This window comes from Protopterus annectens, chromosome 2.part0 (genome assembly GCF_019279795.1).
Source record: "Protopterus annectens isolate FY-2018-M chromosome 2.part0, PAN1.0, whole genome shotgun sequence".
In the NCBI taxonomy this organism is placed as follows: Eukaryota; Metazoa; Chordata; order Ceratodontiformes; family Protopteridae; genus Protopterus; species Protopterus annectens.
In genome coordinates, this window is record NC_056728.1 from 1,335,552,491 (window position 1) to 1,335,578,221 (window position 25,731).

Sequence of the window (25,731 nt, forward strand, 5' to 3'; positions counted from 1 at the left end):
TTAAAAGAACGAAAGCCCTAATCATTATATTCCTTGGCATGCTTTTTTCATACAGAATGTGTTTTTTTGGTTTTAGTTGTTTTTTCTTTCTACACCGCTCTTTTGTTTTAGTTGCTCAGAGCCCTTCTCTGACCATCTTCACATGCAATCTCGACCATTGGATGGGAGATCGCAAAATTCATTCCCAGGGTGGCATACATGTCCCTTAGGGACAGAGGTCATCTGTAAAAATTGTCAAAATCCTTTGTTATCTTTCCTCTAGGGAAAGAAAATTGAGTAAAGTCTGGGTAAAACTGGCTAGGCATGTAAGGGCTCTTGGCCCAGTAATCTGTTAGGAACCTACAAACTTATCAGCTCTTTCTCATTGTGGCTGTTATCTTTCTCTAAATCATATTTTATTCCTGCAGTATTAATTGACCAACCCACATTGGATAATTAGGGTAAGTCATAAGCATTTTAATGAATCATAGGGTTTGTTATATTGCTTAATTATTTTGTAGTCACATGCTGGTGCATTAAAAATATTATTGTAGTGAAGATCTTCAGTCAGTGATGTAGCTGATAGGATAAGAAAATGGCAAGCTGACGAGCCTAGGTTCAAATCTCACTTGAAACAGTTCATTCCTTCTTAATTATATAAGCGTACATTATTACATACCTCACTTTGTTGCACTGATGATTTTTGTGTAGTGATTCACAGCTTTTCTAGCAAATGTTTTATTTTATTTATATACAATAATATTAATTATTGTATACATAATAATCTTTATTTATTTTAATATTTTGTTTTTTTTTATTTACTAAAAGGCATTCTCTGATCCAGCCCTGATAAATCTGCTACACGTTCCCAAAACAAACAGCACTAAAAGTACCCCATTTAAGGATCTAAACCTTGTCTGTCACATAAGCAAAACATGTTGGAGGGACAGTTGTTAGTGTCACAGATTACCCCTTCTCTGAAACAGACTTCCCACTCATATGAAACAGAGCTCTTCCCTAAGCTTACTTAAATGCAATTTGGACCAATGAATGGGAAATCCCAAATTCACCCCTGGGTTGACACTTGTAATCCTTATAGATGGGGGCAGTTTGTAAATTCCATAAGGCACAGGCATATACCAAAGCTGTTCTAGCTCATGCCACTGATACTTGGGAAAACTGGGACTTGAATTACTAGGCTTAAAAAGGCTCTAGGGCTGTAAGCATAGTAATCTTCTATGATCCTAAGAAAATGTAAATTTTTGCAGTAAGCCTGATTTTGTACTTATTTTATATTAATATAATTTGTTGGCTGATACCATGCCATAAAGATTCCTGATTTGGATGTTTTGTTACTTCATTGTCTGACACTGAAGACATCATCTGTTCTCCAATGGCCTCTCCTTCTCTGTTTTTCTTAACTTATATATAAACACACAAATATAATAAAAATGTTCTTTCAACAGACTTAAGAGTTTATTTCAAAAGTATTTGAATTATAGTCTTGGAACACAGCAAACTATTATTGTAAGTATGTTAATGTTTGGCTGCCATTTGAAACTCCATAACTTAATCTATAAATCTGATATCTTTGAAATTGTGCATTCACTTCCCACAAAATTTGGCATGACTGTTAGATTACATATTCATCTGACATGTCAGTTTGTCTATGCATTTTTTTGTCCATACCTGCTGACAATCAAGCTGCTGCTATGGCTATGCATTCACTCCCCACTGAGTGTAGCTCCATATTCTTCCTTCTCTCAGGTCAGAAAGGCTTCGGTATTGAAGTCATATAGCCTAAAGGCTACTGCAGCAGTGGGAATGGTCAACATCGTGCATTTGTGTAATTTGCAAGTACTGGAACTGGTATGTCATGGTGAGTATAACAAAAGGGCATACCCCACTGAGGTGAAAGCTCAGTGCTAATTTCTGTCCTATCAGGTGACAGCAGTCCGCAGCACAGCATGGTATTTTCACTTTAAATCACTAATTCCCTCCCGTCCAGTGGTGACATAAGCACCTACATCACTATCAGGGCTATCAGTACTCTCCTAGTGCATATGGTGTTATATGCACGCTGCAGGCAGTATCAGAGCTCATTTAGGTAGTCCTCCCCACATTCATCACACAGCCGTGTCCTCACTGACAGTGGCTAACTTCTGTCTACTCCTGGAGTGGCATGCCCTAAAGTTGTAGGGCCAACTCCTTCCCCAGGGCAAGAACCTATGTCTTTTCTTCTCTCCCCACCCTGGCTATTCCAGCACCCAATCTGCTGACTGAACTCCAGTTTTCTGGGTTGCAGCCAGGACTGTATCACTGTACCTGAGAGCTGGAGCTCCATGTCCTTTTTACAATATGAATCAATGAAGAAACAGAAAACATACTCCAGTACAAGTTTAGCCTTAACAATAAAGTTCAACATCAACCCTACTAGTAGTTGTATTATTGCAAACAATGTCTCAGCACCTTGTTATTTAAACTTCTCCTTCTGTAAACACAAGATTGTTTTCAAAAAGTACATTGCATGCCCATCACTGAAGCAGGCATGGGTACCAGAGGGTGAGGATTTAACCTACAAATTCAACTGGGCCCATAAAGAGCATAGAAAACCATGGTCTGGTGCAACAACAATAACCTTAATATGCAGCCAGATGGATCATAAAAAGTCATATAAGCTTAAACTGAAAGAGTTAACAGATGTATCTGTTACACTTAACTCAGCATAGGACATTCTGGTCAAAGAATGTATCCACAAACATGAATTATCAGGTATCTACATCTCTTGATTAACTGCATATCCTTCAGTTTTATCTATGGCAGTACATGCTTAGAGAGCAAAAACAGTCCACAAGTTAAAGGAAATGTCACAACTTGGACTTGAACCCAACTCAAGTAAAATACTGCTTTGATATGTTTACATCTTGTGCTACCAAGTCAGAAGAATGCTGAGCAAGTCCATTTCCCTTTCTGCAGGACATGACAGCAAACAATTGCATTCTGTATTGTAAGGGTGGGTTTTAGACTTACACAACACATACATGTCTCAGGCACAAAAAGAAGTGCAGCCATGGAGCTCCTACCACCTCTACAGTAACAAGGATTTTTGACACAACCCATTTAAACTTCTCATACTAATTCTGCTGAGCTCTGCTTTTTTTGTAACAGAAATGTCATTCCCTGCATTGTTTACTCAGCATTTTATCCTTACTTTTTATTATATAATTTATAAATTACCTTTTATATAAGCTGGATGCCTCAAATCTCCTCAGTTTCTCCTAGAGGATTATTCTGAAAAAGCTGGGACTTTTCATTACTCTCCTATTCCATCAACCTTGCCTAAATCAACTTTTTGGTATATCCCCTGAAACATGGTATCACATCTAAGACAGAATACAAACACACCAATAAGAGAAAGAAACACATTTTCAATTGGTGCTTGACCCCTGGCATTCTACAATGGAAGTATAAGTGGGCTACCAACTAAGCCATTGAGACAGCTGACACTTAGGTGTGGCCTATAGCATACTACACTTTCTCAATGCACCACCTGTTAGCCATAAATATGCAGTCTTAAGAACTGTGCATAAGTAGAAATCAACACAGTTGTTAAAAGTGAAATGAACAAGTATTCCATATGGGACTTGAACTGCTACCCTATGAGTTATCACTGGGTTCTCAGAAGAGCAGTTTTATGTTGAAATAGTAATGTACATGTGGATTTCACTGCCACATATTGTATTGTTAGAGCCATCACTACTCTCTTTAGGGGATTCCCCCTTTTCTCCACAGTGATGCAACCATGGAGTTAGTATATACAATTTAGGAGATGTGAGGTCAGAGCCTCTCCACATGGGGTGTGCAGTGGGGCTTCCCTCTGAAAAAAAACAATGTTTTGGTGCTTTAAGAGATTTAGATTCACCAGTTTATTTATTCAAGATTTGGAAACCAAGTCAAAGGAGTGTACATCAATGACTAGTAGGTAAACTGACTTGAACTCCCCTTCCTTTCCCCCCGTGCTTTTGTAGCAAGATTTGTTATTAATGTAGCTGCACAGTACTATATCCTATCTATTTCTGTTATATCACATGAATCTCTACGAACAGTCCTATCACTCTGACTGTGATGCAAACTGCATCACTTAGTCACTTACCATTTCAGTTATAAAGAGGTAGGCATGTAGAAGTAACTGCTCTGCCAAAGCACCTTTCCCGCATTGCAGTCTCTGTGCATAATAATCGACAGTTCCTTTCCTGCTAAGTAAATCTTACCAATTTCCTCTTTCTACATTTATTACGGAGGCCTCTGCAATGGCATACATCTCCCCATGTTTAATTTGGAATAGTTTCATTATTGTCACATCTCTCTTTATTCTCCACATCCTCCACCAGTGTTCTCTCCATCCCTGTTGATTATCAATCCTCAACGTGCAGACATGAATGCAGACTGGGAGGTACATTAAATAAAGCTGTTCCTTAGTTTCCAGTGGCACCTATTATGAAGACATCAAAGAATACAAATACTTGCACACAGCCTCCATTCCCTATTCTAATTATTCAAGGAACCCGATTGGTTAAGCACACTTGGTAAGACAATCATTTCTTTGACTTCTCAAGAAACATTTGAGATTATGAATACTAATAGTGCTAAAGCTTCTTCTCAGGGACGTGAGTGTAGAAAACATAGTACTCTACCTGGAGTGTCATCATAAGGTGCCTAACTGTGTGGATGCAGTTTAAGAAGCCCAAAGTTAGGCATTAAACAAGGTCATTATAGGAAATTAATGTTGGCTAACTTTTAAACGACTGAAACAAATGTTATTTCATCTGACCAAAGACAGTATCACAGGGGAAGACAATCTAATATATTATTCTTCCTAGCAAGAATGATCTCTTTAAACATGTGATGCACACTGAATAATAAGAAAAAACATAAGCATGTCTGAACATGTCACACTGGACTTGGTAATACAACAACAGTCAGCCATTTTTAGCCTGCATTTTATATTTCATAAATGCAACCAGATAAATGTTGGGTTAAGCATTTTAAGTTAAATATAAATGTGTTGATTTTATTTTAGAAATGCAACTGTATGAATGCAGATCGAGTATTTTGAAGTGCCTGATGAATCTGTCCACTGCTTATCAAAATAACCCAAAATTTTAATTAAAATAGGGCATTACAACTTTTCTAGAGTTTTTTTAAAGAAACTTATACTACAGTACAAAACAGTAATCTGAAAATAATTTAACAAATGTACATGTTAAGAAGAGATACAAGTGAGTTCAAGATGCATATTGCATAAAGATAGTACTTCATGCCACACACTGCCATAACATTCCTGGGAATCGATTCCCAGTTCCACAAAACTATTACCAGATTATTGTGTAGCACACTGTAAAATTAATTCCAGTGCAGGAATTATGCTCAACAGTTACAAACATAAAAAATAAATGCTTTTTTTCTGTCATTTTACTATTTCTGTAATGTTTAAACGTCATAACCAACAAATAATACAAATAATATTTTGAATGCTATAAAATGACCACGAATATTTTCTAATATCAGACTGATTATTAAAACCACAAATTAACATGTTTATATGACTAACAGACATTATTACTAGATATACATTTTCCTTGACTTACCCATAATGCACTGGATTCCCTACGACTCTTTGCCATGGCCAACATACTGTGATCTGAGATGGATGGTGATACTAAACCACTGCTTCTGGATTGCGTCCATTCACATTCTGACTCTGACTGTGTACTCAGGCTCTTCTGTCTGTGTATTATCTGTAAAAGTGATGAAGTTTCATGCTTGTTAACTGAATTATCCCATTGAGAGCAAAGGGCCTGTTGTAAAGCCTGCCCTGGAAATACAAGGAAGATGAATGGGTTACTTACGATCATGCACTGTACAAGCAGAGGTGGAATCAAACCTTCAGCTCTGGCTTTTCAACCTAGTATATTAAGCAGTATGTTGCAAATACAACTGCCTCATTATTAATGTAAAAAAGAAATGCTCTAATGGATTTTTCCTGTCTAAATACTAGTCCATGTCTTGGTATTAGGGTGAAGAAAGCAGGAAACATTACAATGTATGTATGCAGTTTCTTCTGAGAAGGAAAACGCTGAGTAAATTTAAATGTAAAAACCATGCAAATGACAGAGAAACAGATAGCCCAGACAGACAGACAGATGGATAAACAGATATATAGATAAATGGCCAGCTAGGTAACATTACAGATGGCCACAGAAATGAAAATGAGAGAAACAGAGAAAGAAAATAAGAAAGCAAGAGAAAATCTAGATTCAGCAAAGAAAAATGTCATTAAAGCATGCTGTCAAAAGAAGCTTGTTTTTTTGCCAATGGCTGTTTGTAGCTGGAAAACAAAGCATTATGCAGACATGTTATTTGATTACTGAAATGCTCTCCCCTTTAAGGGACTCCATCAGCATGGGTCTTCCTCATGAAACCCTTCTGTGACAGTGGGAGGTAATCTGATGCTATGAAGACCAAATCAGACTGGATGCACTGCAACTAGATGAGGCTGAAACTGCTGAAGCTGCTGTAATAGTCTCATCACTTTAAAGATGACATTTTGCTGTTTTCCTAAGATGCCAGTGTTGAAACAATACTTAACTGCTGTAATGTGAGCTACAAAGAATGCAATTAGTTTTTGTCCAGCTAGAGATCATATGTGCAGTGCACATAATGTTTGAAATACTAATGCTTTATTAAGGAAGTTTTGTTGTCTTTAGCAAAATCTGATGCACTTGATATCCAGTTAAGTACAAGATAAGGTATCCCACTCGAACTGCTAGCTGTAACTTTGTCATACACAAGATGATTAAAATAGAAAACAGACAACTTATCTTCTTACCCAACAGTTGTACCATGACACATGCATTGAACAGATTGTGTTTTAGGAAATAAAGAAATCATTGCCTTCTTCCTGTTACCACAATACATTATACTCAAAATATTTCTAGATTCTTTACACATGCTTCCACAAATCTAGATTATAAATGCTATTACTTTTAATGTTTTTAAGAATCATATATACTATATTCTCTCAGTAGCAGTCATTTTCAGCGCTATTAAACTACATTAAAAGCAAGGCAGGATCTGCTCACGATTAAAACATGCAAGGGAGATTGACTGCAAGTAAATCGCACTTTTAGCATAACAACCTCTTCTGTACATCATGCATTGCCATATGTAATCAGTCATACACACACGCACGCATGCACACACACACACACACACACACACACACACACACACACACACAAACAAACACACACACACACACACACACACACACACACACACACACACACACACACACACACACACACACACACACACACAAAATATGCAAATAATTCTGAAACTATATTTTAAATATAAGTAAACAAAGGTGCCTTGGAATCTCTGAAAACAAATCTCTATGCATTGAAAGATGAACAACAGCATAAGAAATGGATTGGGAGAAAGACTTTGAACATATTTTGCAAAAATATTGAAAAAAACAGGAAGCAATATAATAAATGTTATATCAAATAAAATAGTCACATTTTGTAAAGCAACAATGTTTAAAAGCTACATCAGAGAATAAATATCCGCAAAAGAAAGTATTGTCTTACCCTACAGTTATTCTGCATTGTGAAACAGTCATTGATTATATGTCAAAGAACAGATGAGCTGCAGCATTTACATCAATTTATTATTCAGTAGACAGATATAGTGGCCACTTTAAATGTTACTTTGCTACTTTGCTTATGCGTTTAACACAATCTGTATTCACCATATATTTAAATGATTCTGTTTGGGTGAAGGAGGTCCAATCAGGATATGTCTTAAGGATGAACCATCTGTTCTGTCTAAGAATATGACAGCAGTTCTGACTGTTATTTCCATGCTTGTATGTTATGTAACATCAAGAAACATTTAGATGTGGGATTCCCTTTGGGGAGCACCCTTCCTTATTAATCCAAAACATGCTGGTACTGTTGTCTCTCAGTACAGCCCCAAATGCTGTAAAACAGTGGTTAACCAGCTTGTTGTAGATTTTAAATTAAAACCTTTTAATCATAAATTGTTGCTTAAGAGATCTGGTTCCTGCCATTTACTGTGGTACAGCCCAACTCTCATTCTTGGTTACAAAAACAAAGCTTACCTTTTGCATTATTGTAGTGGTAAGCTCTTCTGTCAATTCCTCCTTATGTTCTCGAAGGTAATAAGCCTCCTTCTGTTTTTCCTAAAGAAACACATATCAAAGCATGCATGATATACCGAATCTGCATTTTAGATATCCTTCCATCCTATTTTTAGTACCCAGCACCAATCAGAACGTTGGCCAAATGTCATACTGCTACACTGTCACACAAGTCAGACATTGCTTTGTAGCACTGCTTTGTAAGAGAAGTTGTCGAGCATTATTTTTGTGCTAATTGCTGTGACACTGTTATGGGAAAGAAGATAAATCAGTAAAAAATACAGATACGTAGCATCTCTGCATTTACCATGCTGATGTATGACAATATTCTGCAATCGTGAACCTAAAATAAAGCTGAAGCTGCACAAACATTGACTTTTCACTGTGTGTAACCAGACTGCTGATTATGCACAAGAATATGAAATGTGGATTACAATACACTTCTCTTGAGTAATGCCTGCAGAACACAAGGGTACAGCTGCATAAAAACAGTATAGTAAGGAAGAAAGCTGTATCATGCAGGGGCTGTGGATTTTATGCTGTGCTTTCCTGAAGTCTGATGATGTTGCTGAGTGACAACAAGCCTTATTGTTAGAATGAGTAAAGCTTTCACAAACTCTACGAATTGCAATAAGAATTATCTGTATAGTCTGTATGTCACTATCATGTACCACCTCACTAGAAATCCTACTGATGTCTGTATGCTGGTAATTTATAATTTCATATAAAAAATGCATTATCATTTACTGCCCTGAATGAATACACTAAATGCTGTTTCTGTAATGTTAATTATGTACAGCAATCATATCTACATACAACCAAATGGAAATGGCCATATCAAAAGTTGACATCTGTCAGGAACATCTGTTCCTCTTAATACCTAATATGATCTGAATGCAGCATTTCCAGCAGAATTCTAACTTAAGCTGTTAAGGCAACATTGATTTTTTTGGTACATCACTGGACCATGTTTAAAAGCTGGCCTCATAATATGAGCACATTCCTTTACAGAAAAAGATTAGGTTACAGTAAAAAAAAAAACATGCATTCATGAAATGTACAAATATGAAAATGTTATCTGTATTACTACTACATTTGAGATCTTTAGCTCTTGGAAACAAAACGATATAAAGTAATACAGCAAATGATAGGAGGCTGGAAATGAAAATATATCAGAAATGATTTAAGGAAGGATTAACTTGCATGCACCAGGAAAGGTGGGACAGTGGCTAAAATGTTAAATTAAAATACTAAATACCTAGATAATAACAGGGAGAAAAGAAAAGTGGGATGGTCAGAACTAACACTGAAATTACTCTCATTATTTTTAAAATAGCTGTTCTATTAAAGCACTATGGATAATTAAATCTATCTCATTAGCACTTTCCTGAACCCCCCCCCTCCCATTGTTACTTTTTCTTCTAATAAATGGGTAAGACAACAAGGTGTTCGAGTCTCAAGTACTCAAAACATCTCTGGCTCAAAGCCTGAGATTCAAATGCCTTGCAGCTCATATGGGCCGTTTCTCACACTTGAACATGAATATGAGTTCGGACAGGCAGCTGTGGGGTGGCAGCAGAAATTGGGATTTTAGACTTAGGAAGCCAGACAGGGATGTTAGGGTTAGGGTGCAGGAGGAGAATTTTAGGACTAAGGAGGTGGAGGGTGAATTTTAGGGCTAAGGAGTGGGAAGGGAGTTTTAGATTTTGGGAGCAGGAAGCAAATTTTAGGGTGAGGGAATGATCGGAGAATTTAGGTTTAGGGAGGAGGGGTTGCAGATTTAGGTTTTGAGAGCAATTATAAACTTTAGGGTTAGGGAGGGGGAGTGGAGGTTTAGGGTAAGGGTGCGAGGACTTTGGTTAGGAACTGGGTAGGAGTTTTAAGATTCCGATAGAGCTATATACTTTTATAAGGTCAGGTGTTGGAAGGGCTATGTAGAAATGGTAGACTGGGCTAGAGGGAGTTCGAGCACTTCCTTTTTTGAACATGTGACAGTAAGCAGGTGTGTCACAAGCTACTAGCATGTGAGCACCTGTAGTAGATCTAATAAATGCCTACCATTCACTTTTAGCATAATCCTTCTTTTCCTTATATCTTACCACCTTTTTATATATTTTTAAGTAACCTATCCCCCTCCATACCAACATCATTACAAAGCAGGCACAGTGCATTGCTCTTTCTAAATATTATCTCATCAATCATATCAAGGAACATTTTCTGATTGAAAAATGTGATTATACATCACACATAATTACATGTTCAACAACATATCTTCTTAAAGTTATATTTCATAGTCTTTATTTACCTGTATCTTGTTATACTTTTTGTAATCTTCATAATGTGTATCATTTGTAAATACATTCAATTGCAATCAACATTATATTCATTTCTGCTTTTATTTAGGAGTGTTATCTCCCTTGCTGAATCTGAAAATGGTCCAATAGGATCAGAGTTCTACCCTGGTCAACAATTCCAGTCAATCACTCCAGTCAATCACTCAATCAGTCAATCAACCAATCAATCAATCAATCAATCAATCAGAAAATGCATAAGTAAATAAGTGTTCAGTCAAGGCAGTCATTCAATTAGACCTCTCAACTGTCCCTATTTTGGAGGAACATTCCTATTTTTCTGGCTAGATTTACCCCTGCACATGATGTACTTATTTTTTGAGGTACGTCCCTATTTTCAGACTTGATTTACCTCTTCCCACAATTTTTTGAATCACCCTCATCACATGTGATTTTTGACATTGTCTAGTACACAGAAAGCTGTATTATATGATCAACATATCAGTGGCATCAATAATTAACAAAGAGGACATCTTATACCTACCTCCTTTTATCAGAAGTAAAAAAATGAACTAATGTGGTAGAATATCGCAATACAGTTCATTAAGTTCTAAAGAATTTACACTGTCTCTTTGATAACTTGCTTATATCTTTCCATCATTTTTGTCGCACTCTGTTTTTGTTTATTGTTTCTGAATAGTACCTTCCTACATTTCTACTGGAAGCAGGAAGAGTTATGTGCTATTTGATATTCAACATTTATGCTAATTACATGTGTAGATTTTTGGCTTGCTGCACCTACTTATTTAAGAGACTTTGTACCTATTTTCAGTGTCTGCAGGTTGAGATGTGCATTCATCCTAAACTAATGAAGCTTCAAGGCAGAATTACAGATGCATTTATTTGTGAAAAGGGGGGGGGGCTGAGAAATTAAAATTTACAGCAGTCAAAAACTGTAGCTGATGACTTAGCTGTGAGCTGAAAAAATACATTAGATGTACTTAGAGAACTGGCAACTTGATTGTTCTAAGTGGTGTTTAACAGAACTGGTAGTTTCTTACACAGAAAGAGAAAGAGAGAGAGAGGAAGAGAGAGGGGATGTTGAAAAAGGAATGATACCTACAATAACTGTATACCACACAGTAAACCTGTGCCACTGAACAGCATTTTTCAATGATATGCAGATACTAGTTGTACAGCGGCAAGAAAAGTAGAAAAAAACAAAACAAAACAGCAGTTAAAGTCAGTAATGCATGCGTCTGATATTCCGATTTTTGGTTTACTTCTTTCAGAATTTACAGTCCTTAACTTTCTTCTCACAATTATCTAATAAGAAGGCAGGTATTGCAGAATTAATTAAGCAATCTGAATAGAACTTAGCACATAGGCAGTCTGATATTATGCAGTATGGACTTGTACACTTACCAAACTATCTCGGTGCATTTCGGCCTTAGAAATGGCCTCCTCTACTGCTTCCTGTGCAACACGAATAGCCACTGCAAGAGTATCTGCCATAGTGTGACCTTAAAAAAAAAAAACAGTTATGCCGTCAGGCCTTTCTAAACTGCAACATCAAAAATGCAAACTTTGTGGTCAAACACAATATGCTTTAACTCATTAGAAGCTATTAGTGAGCAGCCAGCTGGAGGCTAAATGCCAGGTAACAGGGAGCTTCATACATGTTACATTCAACAACAGTCGATTGGTGATCATTAAAGAGATGGAAATGGTATTGCCAAAGCCTAGGAAAACAGAATTCAACTAAAAAATGAACCTGGGAAGCAAAAGTACTCCAACCGTAGCTTTGTAAGTAAGGATGCAGAAAATGATGATAAAGAGAAATGGAAGGAGCTGAAAACAAATTTTCCTTTCTAGTTTTTTACTGATACAAAATAGGCATTCTACTTAAAAAGACAATAATTTTCTAATGAACTGAGTGACAGCTGAGTTCCTTTCCCATCCGCCTAAACAGAACATCATTCTGTAATATATATTGATGAGTGAGGTTACTTAACAGTGATGCTTACTTGCGATCTAGGGAAATATAGAGACTAAGCTCTTCTATTTTACTATCTTCAAAGACAAGAGGTTAAAATGGAGTAGAAGTGACACCTATGCACGGCAGCAAGCTATGAAAATGTTGACAGCGCTACATACCTGTGAATGGGAGATGTCATATGCATTTAGAAAATGATCTCCTGCCTCCTAAAACTGCGGCCAACCTCCTGATCCCTACCATGTGGGCTGTTTTACGCTCGCTTTTTTTACTGACTGTTACCAAACATATACAAATAGAGGAAAAGTAATGAAATAACAAAACAGCAGACAGTGGAATGGAGGAAAATGTGAAATATGAGACATATGTGGAATGAGCAAAAACTGTTCTGGTAACAATATATGGTTAATATAATATTATCAAAATACAGGGCTGCAGATTCCAAAATAGTACTAGCCTAGTCTCTATTTTTTAAATTGGATAGTTCTGATGACTAATCACCATGGCTGGCTGGTTCCTTCTTGTAGACATCATATAAAATGGAGGCTCAGGCTTTCTGAGACAGAACATTCAGATTTTCATAGTCAGTCACTATTTTTTTGACTGCCATTAAGTATGCCCAGATATAACTTGTACTAATGCGGTATTACTATAGCGGCATTAAAATTAACCAGTGTCTTGATAAAGCCAAAGAAAACACCATGAACTGACTGACATACATGCTCAATATATGACTGAAATAAAAGAAAAGCACGGACACTTATAAATCATAGATTCACATGTTCCCTGGTAATCTGAAAGGATATCATCAAAACTGATTTAGGGCACTGGACAGTTTGCATGCTACTAGAAATCAACAGTATAAACAATTCTAGGACAATATTCAATAAGAAAATATAGTTGCTCACTGAGAAGTTATTCAGTCTCTCTGGTGGTCTGTAATTCTCTTTGTAGACTTTAAAATACTGCCAATATGTAATAATGAATAGGCTTAGTTGTATGTCAGTTATATGTCTAAGCAACAAACTTAAGATGGACAGAGGTTTCATTAAAGTTATACGTTCTGTCTACAGTTGGCTAGTTGAGCTAAGAAATAGGCTTATATACCTTGGCACCATTTTCCCCCCACTCATTGCTGACCACCAGCTACTCCTGAAGCCCCTCCTCAATCTCCCATTCCTGGTATAAGCAAATGGGCTATCAAACCTTTACTGCATTGTATTTCTTCCATTTAAATAGTAAATAACAACACCATGCTAGCTGTCATCCAAAAAGGCGGAGAGTTGAAATGGCAGAAATCTGTTTTGGACAAATTATAGAAAATGTAATTGTGCATCAGGAAAACAATGGCATAAGATGGCCATCAGGCAATCAAGATATGATAGCCATAGGCACGGTGATGTCACCTAGAGATTAGTCATGCAGTCATTTGATCATTTTACGTTCTACATGAGAAAGGGGGAATGTAGCTTTAAAATTAGCTGGACAAGCCATTATTGTATTAGAATAACTATTGCCTACTAAGATTGTATGAAATGTTATAACTTGGAAGAAGAAGAAAACAAGGAGCTAGGTCACCATTTTAAGATTCATCCTTTCAGAACAAGGACTCGGAGTGAAGATTCAGATATTCTGGAGGTGTATAGTTGACCCAAGACCTATTGTGAATGTGCCATGAAGCAGGTTCAGGTGAGTTTTTTTTTTTTTTTTTTTTTTTTTTTTTTATGGAGCTGAAGGGAAGTCCTGACAAGGCCTGTAGCTATGAGTTTTGCTTGGCAGCTTGTGCTGGAGGAGCTTTGTGGAACTAAGCCTGTACACTGGAGATGCCTCTATGGACTGTGAGCTTACACGGACGGTATTGTATATAGTAAAAATAACTTCAGGAATTATGTGAGAAAAGCTAAATGGGTTATATTTGTGTGTCATTTTGCCCAGTAAATAAGCCTATGTTTTAGCATATCTTTGTGTACAAGTCTTACAATTGCAAACACATGCATATGCACACAGACAAACACACATACACATATATTTATATGTATCTACATATATATATAATATATATATATATATATACTATATATATATATATATATATATATATATATATATATACTTACACACACACACATATACACACACACACACACACACACACACACACACACACACACACACACACACACACACACTCACAGAAGACGTTGAGAATCCAACAGGACAACGTCTTACTGTGAGGCGACAACGCTACCGCAGCACCACCACCGCAGTAAGTTAAAGAAACAATACTATTTCTTAATATTTTCACATCATATTTTCAGCATTATTATCTTTGAGCCCTACTTCATGAACTACACAAGTAACACTCTACAACTGTATCTGAAAATATTATTCCAAAGCAATTTTGTACGCAGCATGTTCAAACAGAATGGGGCAGTGACAGTAGCATAATTCATGAGATGGGGGTCTCATGTTGTGTGAAAAACTGGGGTGTGAAATGTTAAGACAGAGACATTATCAGTGTCTGATAACTTCACTATATCAGTGCCATAATTCACCATGGGATAATCAAATATCTTAAATTAAAATACACTGATATAATAAAATGTTTGCTTACACACTTTAATATACACATTAATATTAAAAAATATGTACATGTTCATTTCAGAAATGCAACAACACTTATTACTATTATTTTAATAATTAATTTGTTAATTAAGATAAGTTGACTAGTTCTCAAGCCCTTTTCAGCCACATCCCGGTCACAATGGCAGGAGTATGCAGTAGCCATTAAACAAATATGTTTTTGGGAAGTTGAAGGAACAGCTACTACTGAGCCCCAGATATTCTAAGGCACTCATTCATTGGTTTCATGCCTCATAACATCCTGGGTGTTTGGTACTATCTATTCAACACACGCACCAGTATGTTACTCTCACTCTCATATATATGGATTCATGGTAATTCACTGAGCCACGTCATTGTAAAATCCAGCCTCGTCAAAATCTACAGAAAACAGAAAATCCCTTATACCAAAAATGAAGCTTGCCAAATACACACTGACAGAATGAGGCATAAACTAAATAACTAAAAAATAAAACAACCAAACGGAACTATATCTGCACCCATAAATCTAAGAGTGACATTACTAGATATAGAGATATATAGATATACAGATATATATCAACTCCAAGACTGCACAACAGCAGGCAAAGGGAAAACTGCCAATCCCCATTATACAACAATCTCACACAAAGGCTCAACAACAAACATACATGCTGGCAATTGAACAGCTATCTACGTGATGCTGGCAATTAATTCCACCACTTTCTGAAGAAGTGCATTAACAATAAAACCTCAAAAAGTATGAGAAAATTGCAGTATCTAGTACATCTGTTCAGTAAACTTCCCAACTTTCCTTTCAACACACTGCAATTCAGAAATTACCATAACTTACTGAAGTTTGATAACAGTGCCATTCGGTGAATCAGTGAACTAAGGGTGAGTGACCCTCTTTCTCTCTCTCTCTCTCTCTCTATATATGTATATGTATGTGTATGTGTAAAATAATACATACACATATATATATATATACATACATACATACACATGCACACACACACACACACACACACACACACACACACACACACACACACACACACACACACACACACACACACACACACACACAGAATAAGGGTGACCAATATGCATGTATATCTACCTACACACATACACACACATATATATATATATATATATATATACATATATATATATATATATATATATATATATATATATATATATATATATACAGTGGACATAAAAAGTTTACACACCCCTGTTAAAATGCCAGGTTTTTGTGATATAAAAAAATTAGACCACAATAAATCATTTCAAAACTTTTGCCACCTTTAATGTGACCTATAACCCTATAACCTGTACAATTCAATTGAAAAACAAACAAACCTGTTAGGGGAAAAAATATCACCCTGGGTGATAGCGCTCATCTGTTTCTTTTTCAATAAAAAAGTTTTGATTAGTAAACAAGTTATAAGTCCATGTTTTTTTCCTGAATTTTTACGATTTCTCAGCCAGCAGCTTTGTTGCTCACAGGTACCAGTTTTTCCTGTGGTCTTTTGTTTTTCCTTATTGGAAGGAGAAATCTTTCCTCCTAAGGCTGAAAGACTATTGTGTCTCACTATATGGCTCTGTGCTTTGATATATATATATATAAACATATATAGCTATAAATATGTATATATTCTACACACACACACACACACACACAGACCTATGCATATATATATATATATATATATACATATATATATATATATATATATATATATCCATATATATATATTGTTTACCATCATAACAGCAAATAGTGGATAGTCGAACGTGTATGTCCAAAAGGAGTGTGGCAACATCACACAACTGCAAATGCAAATGTTGCAAATTACAAACTCCTGTCCCCTTTTTGACCTATGCTAGCACTCGTTTTTGGGTGTCGGAAATGTTGATTTTGGTGGTTTTGCAATATTCTGACCATTCGGCATTATGGGATTCGCTGAAAAAAGTCGCACATATACAGGTTCGAGCACTGTGTGCTCGACATTATGATGGTAAACCTATATATATATATATATATATATATATATATATAAAGGAAAGTAGAGGTATAGCCAAAAGAAGTTAGGGGGCTGGAGGGAGGGTAACCAGGACTGCAACAGTGAATACACTCAAACATCTACATTTATGGTAAGTGTACACAACTGTACTATGTTCTTCGTGTTACATTTGGGTAGATTCCCAAAGCTATGGTTGGGAGGAGGAATTTAGATAGCATTAGGACCAGCTATAAGGCCCTGCAAGACTACAGTGGCAAAGCCAGCTCTGGATTTAGAGAAAATTGGCAAATGATAATGCTTGGTGAAAGTATGTACAGAACTCCAGGTAGCAGCTTCTAGGATGTCCCTGGTAGGGACGCCTCTGAGAAAGGCTGTAGAGGTAGATGCAGCTCTGGTGGAGTGAGGTCTGATCCCCTGGGGGATAGGTTTTCCATGGTGCTTATAGCAGAAATTAATGCAATGGCCTATCCATTTAGAAATGGTTTGATTTGAAATGGCCTTCCCCTCTGCCCCTGCAGTAAATGCAACCAGCAGTTGTTCAGATTTCTTTTGAGGTTTAGTCCTGTCCAAGTAGAATCTAAGATGTCTGTGCACATCTAAGGAATGCAGTATCCGTTCCCCTTTTTCTGTGGATTGGGAAAGAAGGTTGGCAAATGAATGGACTGATTATGAGCCACACTGGATACCACCTTGGGCATGAAGGATGGATTGGTTCTGAGGGACACCCTGTCCGCATGAAAGATGATGAAAGGCTCCACTGCCATAAGGGCCTGTAATTCAGATACCCTTCTAGCTGAAGTGATTGCTAAAAGGAAAGCTGTTTTCCAAGAAAGAAATTTTAAGTCTGCAGTAGCAGCTGGCTCGAAAGGAGGTACAGTGAGTTTCTCCAAAACAAAGTTAAGGTCCCAGGCTGGGGTTGGAGCTCTCCTGGGTGGTCTCAAATTTTTGGCCCCTCTGAGGAATTGCTTGAGCAGTGGATGAGAGAAGAGGGGAGGTTCTGTGTTACAATGAGCAGAAATGTCTGAGGCGTGGATTTTAATGAAGGAAAAAGACAGGCCCTTGTATAGCATCTCAGTTAAGTATTGTAAAATCTGAGGTAAATTGGGCGCTGCTGTGCTCATCCCTTGAGATTGGTTCCAGGCACAGAATCTTTTCCATTTTTCACCATAAGGTTTTCTAGTACTAGGCCTCCTTGCCTCTAAAATGATATCCATCACAGGTTTACTGAAGGATGGTAAAAGAGAGATTATGTAATTAGCCAGGCTGCAAGGTTCACTGTTAGAAGCTGAGGGTGCAGAATCTGGTTCTCCTGCTGAGACAACAGGGAAGGAGTCTGAGGCAGGTGCCACGGGGATAACCGTGACACACTGCTCAAGAGGGGGTACCAGTGTTGGCGCGGCCAGTCTGGAGCAATCAAAATCATCCTTGGTTTGTCCTGTTTGATTTTTAGTAGTACTTTGGAGAGCAGAGGCAGAGGGGGGAAGGCATAGACTGACAGTTTTTTCCAGCTGAAGGACAGAGCATCCACTTTCCAGGCTTGTTTGTGGGCAGTCCTTGTGCAAAATTTGTCCAATTGGTCGATCTGGAGAGAGGCAAACAGGTCTATATCTGGGCTCCCCCATTTGCTTGTCAACATGTTGAAAATCTTTGGTTGCAGTTTCCACTCGTGTGGGTCCATGAGGTTTCTACTTAGTCCGTCTACCAGTGTATTTAATTTTGCTGGCAGGAATTGAGCTTGTAGGTGCACTTGGTAGCTCAAGGCTGTGTTCCACAATGCCATGGCAAGTCTGCAGAGGGGGTAATAATGTGTACCCCCTGCTTGTCTATGTACCACATAACAGTGGTGTTGTCCGTCTTTACCATTAGTTGTCCTGGAAAAATGTGGTCCTTGAAGGCTGTCAGAGCATTCTGTACAGCTAACATTTCTTTTTGATTGATATACAGGTGCATGTGACTTGGGTTCCCATTTGCCCTGAATGCACTTCCCTGCCAGGTGAGCCCCTCATGCATAGTTTGATGCATCAGTTGTTAGGGTTTGGGCGGCAGGGGGCGGTGTGAAAGGTAGTCCCTTGTTTTGGTGGCAGGCCTCTGCCCACCAAAGGAAGTCTTGCCATAGGCAAGGTATAACAGTAATCATTGCTTCTAGATCCTAGGCTTTTTAGATACCACTGTAGTTTCCTCATATGCAGTCTTGCATATGGAATTAGAAGAATGCAGCAGGCCATGAACCCCAACGCTTGCAGTATTTGTCTTGCAGATAGCAGGGTTTTTGTGGCCACTTGTTTGAAGTAGGTTGTCAAATGAATTTGTTTCTCTGGTGTGAGGTAAGCCATCTGGGAAGTTGTATTCAAGCTTGCTCCCAGGAATATAATTTGTTGACAGGGTACCAGGTGTGATTTCTTTTCGTTTATGGTGTACCCCATACAAGTTAGGACCCTTTGAACAAAGGCCAGATGATTCCAAAGTATGTCCTGGGCTTTCTGCCTGAATTACACAATCATCTAGGTATGGGTATATTTGAATATTTCTTTGCCTGCAAAATGCAATAACTGGAGCTAGGCACTTTGTGAATACACTGGGTGCAATAGATAAGTCAAAGGGCAGTGCAGAGAACTGATAGTGCGTGTAGCCGGCTTTGAAGCGTAGGTATCTTCTGCAAGATTCCCTGATTGGGATGTGCAGGTATGCTTCTTTTAAAGCTAGTGTTGCCAACCAGGCATCTTTGCCTAGCATAGGAAGTAATTGGTGAAGAGTCAGCATCTTGAATTTTGGAATCTCCAAAAGGGTGTTTAGAGTAGACAGGTCCAGAATAGGATGCCATGAGTTGTCTTTTCTGGGTACCAGGAAAAGTCTTGAGTAGAAACCTAGTCCCTTTTCCTCTTCTGGCACCAGGTGAATAGCCCCCATGCTTAAGAGAGAAAGTACTTGTTTTTGAGCCTCTGTCCACTGATTTGGGGGTAGGTCCAGCCACCCGCTTGGTATTGGCAACATGTGGAAGTGAAATCTGTATCCCTGGGATACTATATTTAAAACCCATTTGTCCTGGGTAATGAGTTCCGAATTCTTTGCATGAAGAGCAATCTTTTCCCCCAAAGGGGCAGTCAGTTGATAAGTGCTTGGAAATTTTTAAAGGAAGTCATTGAGACAGTTTACCATATGTAACTGGAGTGAAAAAAGAAAAATAAAGAAAATAAAATTCTAGAAATGGCTGCTGCATGTCTACTACTAGGATGTTCTAGCTTGGCAGAACTACTGTGTATGAAACCAGACTGAAAATCATTACTGTGGACTTTACTAGATAGTGCTAGGCTTGTCAAGCATACTGTATGGGTATGTGTGTGTGTGTGTATATGATTGTCTGTGTCTGTGTGTGTGTGTGTGTGTGTGTGTGTGTGTGTGTGTGTGTGTGTGTGTGTGTAAATGAATGCTGACGTAAATTATGGAGGCTTTTATTAGGTTTTGATGCTTGGCTTGGTAGGGACACTGTGGTCATTATTATTTTTACTGCAACATGCCAAAAAAACAAAGGGGATGTATGGTGGGAAAAGCTATTGCAGCAGTGGTCATTTGAACATTTACTTTTATGGTAAGTTTACTTACAAAATTGCACTATGTTCAGTGCCAGATCCAGCATTAGGCAACCTAGCAGTTGTTTAATGCCCACTGCCTGGGGCGCTGCCCCAACATTTAATTTTTAAGTAAACAATTAAAAAATACACTTCTTCAATGAGTACATTCTGTGTGTCCATGTGATTTCTTCTGTAAGGACAAACTCTGCACTGTGCGTGTGTTGAGCAGGATTTAAATATTAGAACTTTCTGCTGCTGCTTCACGTGGAATTTAAAAAAAAACATTAATGAATGGAGAACTGCTTCTAGACTGGAGAACTTGAAATGCTAACATATATCCTTTTGGCACACAGAATACTAGACTGGGAGATGGCAGAGACAAGCATTCCTTCCTTTGAAAGGTATGGACTTCCTCAAGCTCAAACCCTATACTTTGGTTACAGGAGACAAGAGCCTTAATCCTCTACACCAGAACTATCAGACTGCTCATTAGGGGTGCATTTTTAAGGAACATGAGTTTCAGTGCATTTTCAAGGCATGTGAGTTTCAGTACATTTTTAAGGAATGTCATCTTCAAGGGAAGGGAAGGGAAGTTTACTGTTGCTCGTGCTGTTTATTTTCAATGTGTAACTATTTTGCTTAGCAAATGTCTGTCAGTGTTAGTGTTATATAACTTGAAACCAGTGTTAGTAGCACAAAAAGTAGCATATTTAACTTTGGTGCAGAAAGCTGTGGATTCTCCTCCCATACTATGTAGATGGATTGCTGATATTGTGGTGCACTTTAAAGGCGGGAGGGAGTGTTGCACTCCTCAGTGTGTTGTTCTTTAGATGAGATGTTAAAATGCGTCCCCATCTGTCTACATTAATGGTAGGTGCCGTGAGATCTTTTACAACCACCTGAGCGATCAAAAAGAGTAGAGGAATTTCCCCAATGTTCTACAGAAATTTCTCCCAGTAGTAAGAATATACTAGCCTAGTGGGATTACATAACCATGTGAAATGTAGGGACCAACTAAAGTGAATCATGAAATGCAGAGACTGAATAGCCAAAAAAAATGAACTTACGTATACCAAGTCCGATATGCCATTTCTCAGAATATTCCCTTTTCTTCAAGGTATGGTAATCTTGGAGTTGATATATATAAGTTTAGGGGTGTGGAGGTGCAGGTGGGCTTTTCCTTCCCCACAAAAAGAAGTTTGAAGGAGAAGATCGATTTTCAATAATCACTCTTCTCCATTTATTCTGTTCTTTTTTTGGCTTTTCAGCAATCAGTATTTCAAGTGCCAGCATTTCCATAGGGAACCATGGGACTAACCTGGTCAACAAAGGATATTTAAATTAAAAGTTTTAAATTAGATCCATATTTCTGCCTTCATTTCAAAAGTAATGAAGACAACAGGAAGCAAGCTGACAGTTTTGTGCAGTGTTTATGTTAATTGGGATAGACAGGCAAGTAATGGGACACTAGAATGGCTGTGGGGGGGGGGGCTGGTTCATTCCCTGCCTAGGGTCCCATTTGACCATGATCCAGCTCAGACAATGTTCATCATATTGATCACTGCTGCAGTAGCCTAAGCTACACTGGTAGATTACCATAGCTTAGAACAACTGGTAGGTGGAAGTGGAAAGGTCGAGGGGCTCCTGGCGATTGGTCCTTGCAAAACCTGATTTAGATCTAGAGTAGGAATCTATCTTGTTATGGTTTGTAAAAGTATGTACATAGGACCAAGCTGCTGCATCTAGATTACTTCTAGAGTCCAACCCTTTCCAAAAAGTCACAGACGAAGTCAGGACTCTGACTGATTGTGCCTTAACAATGCCAGGAATGGTTTTGTTGTGGTAGGAATAACAAAAGGTAATAGCCTGAGACTCCCCCTTAGAAATAGTTTGCTTTGACACATGCTGTCCCTTTTTCTTACCTTCACAAGAAATCAACAACTGACTGGAAGTTCTGAAAGATTTTGTTCTGTTTGGATAGCACCTGTGCTGTGTGAGGACATCCAAGGTACTAAGCACCTTTCCTCCCTCAATTTTAGGTGCAGGGAAAATGCAGGGAGATTGATGGTTAGGCTTAAATTAAATTAAGATACTACTTTATGCATGAAAGATAATTATTTCTCAAAGAAATCTTCTCTCTATAGAAACTGAAATAAGGTTGACAGATCATAAGAGCTTGCAACTCAGAGACTCTTCTTGCAGAAGTCAGAGGAATCAGTGAAACTGTTTTCCATGTTAAGAATCTCAGGTCAGCCAGATGAGCTGGTTCAAATGGAGCAAGTGTTAGATTCTCTAATACAAAATTAAGATCCTAAGGAGGAGCCACCAGTTTTCATGGAGGTCTCTTATGCAATACCCATTTCAAAAACATTTTGAAATGAGGATGCCTTGAAAGAGTGGCATCCATTAGAAGGCATGCTGAAATGACTGACAAATGAACCTTGAAAGAGTAACACAGTCCATAGGAAAGTAACTCACATAAATATTGTAAAAACAGAGAAACACTAGCCCTGAATAGGTATAGGTTATGTTGTTGGAAGCAACTAGAAAACCTTTTCCATTTGCTTACATATGACTTTCTAGTAGTGGGGTTTCTTGCCTCCATTAGTACCTGCTGCACATCCTCTGTAAACAGGAGCCTAACAAGTATTAAAACCCTATCATCCATCCAGTCAGTTGAAGCTGTTTGGGGTTGGGATGTATCAAACACCACTCTTTTGTGTGAGTAGAATCAGTCTGTGAGGAAGCTTGTGGTTACTGCTCCTGGATAATTCCAAAAGAAGGTAGAACCACTGTTGCCTGGGCCAGAAGGGATTAGCCACAATGATCTTATGGGATTTCTAATGAATCTTCAAAGTAACCTGGATATCAGTGATAAGGGTAAAAAAGCATTCAGGAACACTGCTGTCCAAGAAAAAGAAAAGGCATCTGTCTTGCAGGGCTTCTTGCATTGAGTCCTGGAGCAGAATTTTCCCAACTCCTCAGACAGGAGACAAAAGGTGTACTTGAGGAACTCACAGCAGATGATCAAATCTTGGAAGACCCCCTGATCTAGTATCTATATGTGAGGGTCTGCCTCTGTCCTGCTCGGACTGTCTGCCATACAATTTTGCTCTGATGGAATGTAGAATGCCTACAGAGTGAGATTATGCTACAAAGCTATATCCCAAGCTAACATGGCTAGGATGTGTAAGGGAGATAAGATCTGGTTAACCCTTGCTTGTTTGTATACCATATCACTGTATTATTGTCTGTAACAACTTGAAGTGGTCCTGGGGACCAGAAGTAATACAAAGAGTTAAGTGCTTTGATAAGGGCAAACATCTATTTTATACTTATGTGCAAGTGTCTGTCTTTGTTATCCCAGACACCTTGCACTTTTACAGCCCGTGACACTGCTCCCCAAGCAAGGTCTGAGGTGTCTATGTTGACTGAATACTTTGAAAAAGGAGAAGAGAATGGAAGACCTGGATTCAGGGATATTTGATATCTCCACCAAGTGATTTCTCTTTTCCCAAATCCCAGAGCTGGACTCCAAAAAGATACTGGGTGTTGGTGCTGGAACCAAACAGATTTCAGATACCACAGTACCTTTCTCATGTGGAGTCTTGCCAGAGGTATCCTGAGAATCATAGATGCCATAAGACTCAGAATCCTTAGGTATTCCATCACAGTGGCTGAAGTTTGAGTGGGAAACTCCTGAAATGCATTTAAGTATAGATCTACATATATCTCTTTGTACTGAAGTGTCTAGCAAACTCCCCCAAGAACACAATTCTGTGTAATGGAGTCAAAAAGGATTTTGAATGTTCTCTTGGAATCCCAGTTTGCATAGGAGACCTCTCACCCAAATTAGAGATTCCAGACACTTTTAAAAAGACTCTGCAAAGATAAGTAATTCTAAATATGAAAAAATGTGCATAAGCCATAACCTGCAATGAGCACACTCTTGGAGCAGTGGATAACCCAAAGGGTATAGCAGAGAACTGATAATGCGATCCAGACACATAAAACCTTAAGAAATGTCTGAAGTCTGGATGAACAGGAAAGTGTTGAAAAGCATATTTTAAATCTAAGGTTATAAAAAACAACATTTTTTGAGACTGTTTACTTTATTTTCTTGACAAAATTATATGAGGTAGTAAAATCCCTTGGAAAATTGGAGGAGGAGGAGGGATGAAAAACCTGAGAGATTCCCTGTATAAGCTTACCACATTCATCACTATTTTTTGATAACTTGTGCAGCAGAGGATCCAAAAACAAAATCTCTATCTAAAGAAAAAGAATAATTTTAAAATCTCATTTTTAAAATCTTCTTCAAGGTTCTGAGAACACACCTAGGCAAACCTCCTCAACACAGTACCAGTGACAACATTCCTGGATGTAGTAACTACAGAGTCATAAACACACTTTAAACAATGAGTAGTGACCTGAGAAATAAAGGAAACTAAAACCACACAAAACAGATGTTTCCTCACAGGACGGAACTGAAGATAAAGCATTCCTTATACTTTCACAATTAGTCAGAGTAAACTTTAACACATGAGCCTGACAAAATAAAATTCTAAAAATTAAAGCTACAGAAGCACATACTTTCCCCCCAAATGTATCAATCGTTTTACCATCTTTGTCAGAAGGGGAAGGATTAGAATTAATAAAATGCTTGGCAGCAGCGGGTTTAACTAAAGCTACAGTTGCTGGGTCAGGTCTGGGATTAATGTATAAGAATGAGGAACTTTGTACATTCAATCCGCTTTCTTAGTTGCAGCAGGCTGGCTGTCTAGGGGAAACCACAGGCTGCACCAAACAAATCCTCCAAATACTGACAACACTGGGGTGATGGGGGGGGGGGGGTTCTTGGAATTCCAGTTGTAACAGCTCATTCTGGAAACAGTCTCAGAGAAAAGAGAATCTCTGAGGGTGAAATTCAGATCACATAGTCTCCTCTGAGACGGAATCAATACTGTGAGGCGAAAATCTGTATCTGTTCCATGACATTTCTCTCTAGATTCAGCTTCTTGAATCTCTTTAG

The 25,731-nt window shown here is 38.1% G+C and overlaps 1 protein-coding gene across 3 annotated transcripts in view; it reads right to left on the reverse strand.

The window, feature by feature from the left end:
* LOC122793475 (myosin VIIA and Rab interacting protein) overlaps window positions 1-25,731 on the reverse strand; it is a 2,819,605-nt gene that overhangs the window by 830,736 nt on the left and 1,963,138 nt on the right. For all 3 annotated transcript variants that reach the window (XM_044061523.1, XM_044061522.1, XM_044061521.1), the window contains exons 6-8: window positions 11,923-12,020; window positions 8,168-8,248; window positions 5,628-5,777 (exon numbers count right to left, since the gene is read on the reverse strand). In XM_044061523.1, coding sequence (XP_043917458.1) covers window positions 5,628-5,777; window positions 8,168-8,248; window positions 11,923-12,020 — 329 coding nt within the window. The remainder of the gene's footprint in view (window positions 1-5,627; window positions 5,778-8,167; window positions 8,249-11,922; window positions 12,021-25,731) is intronic.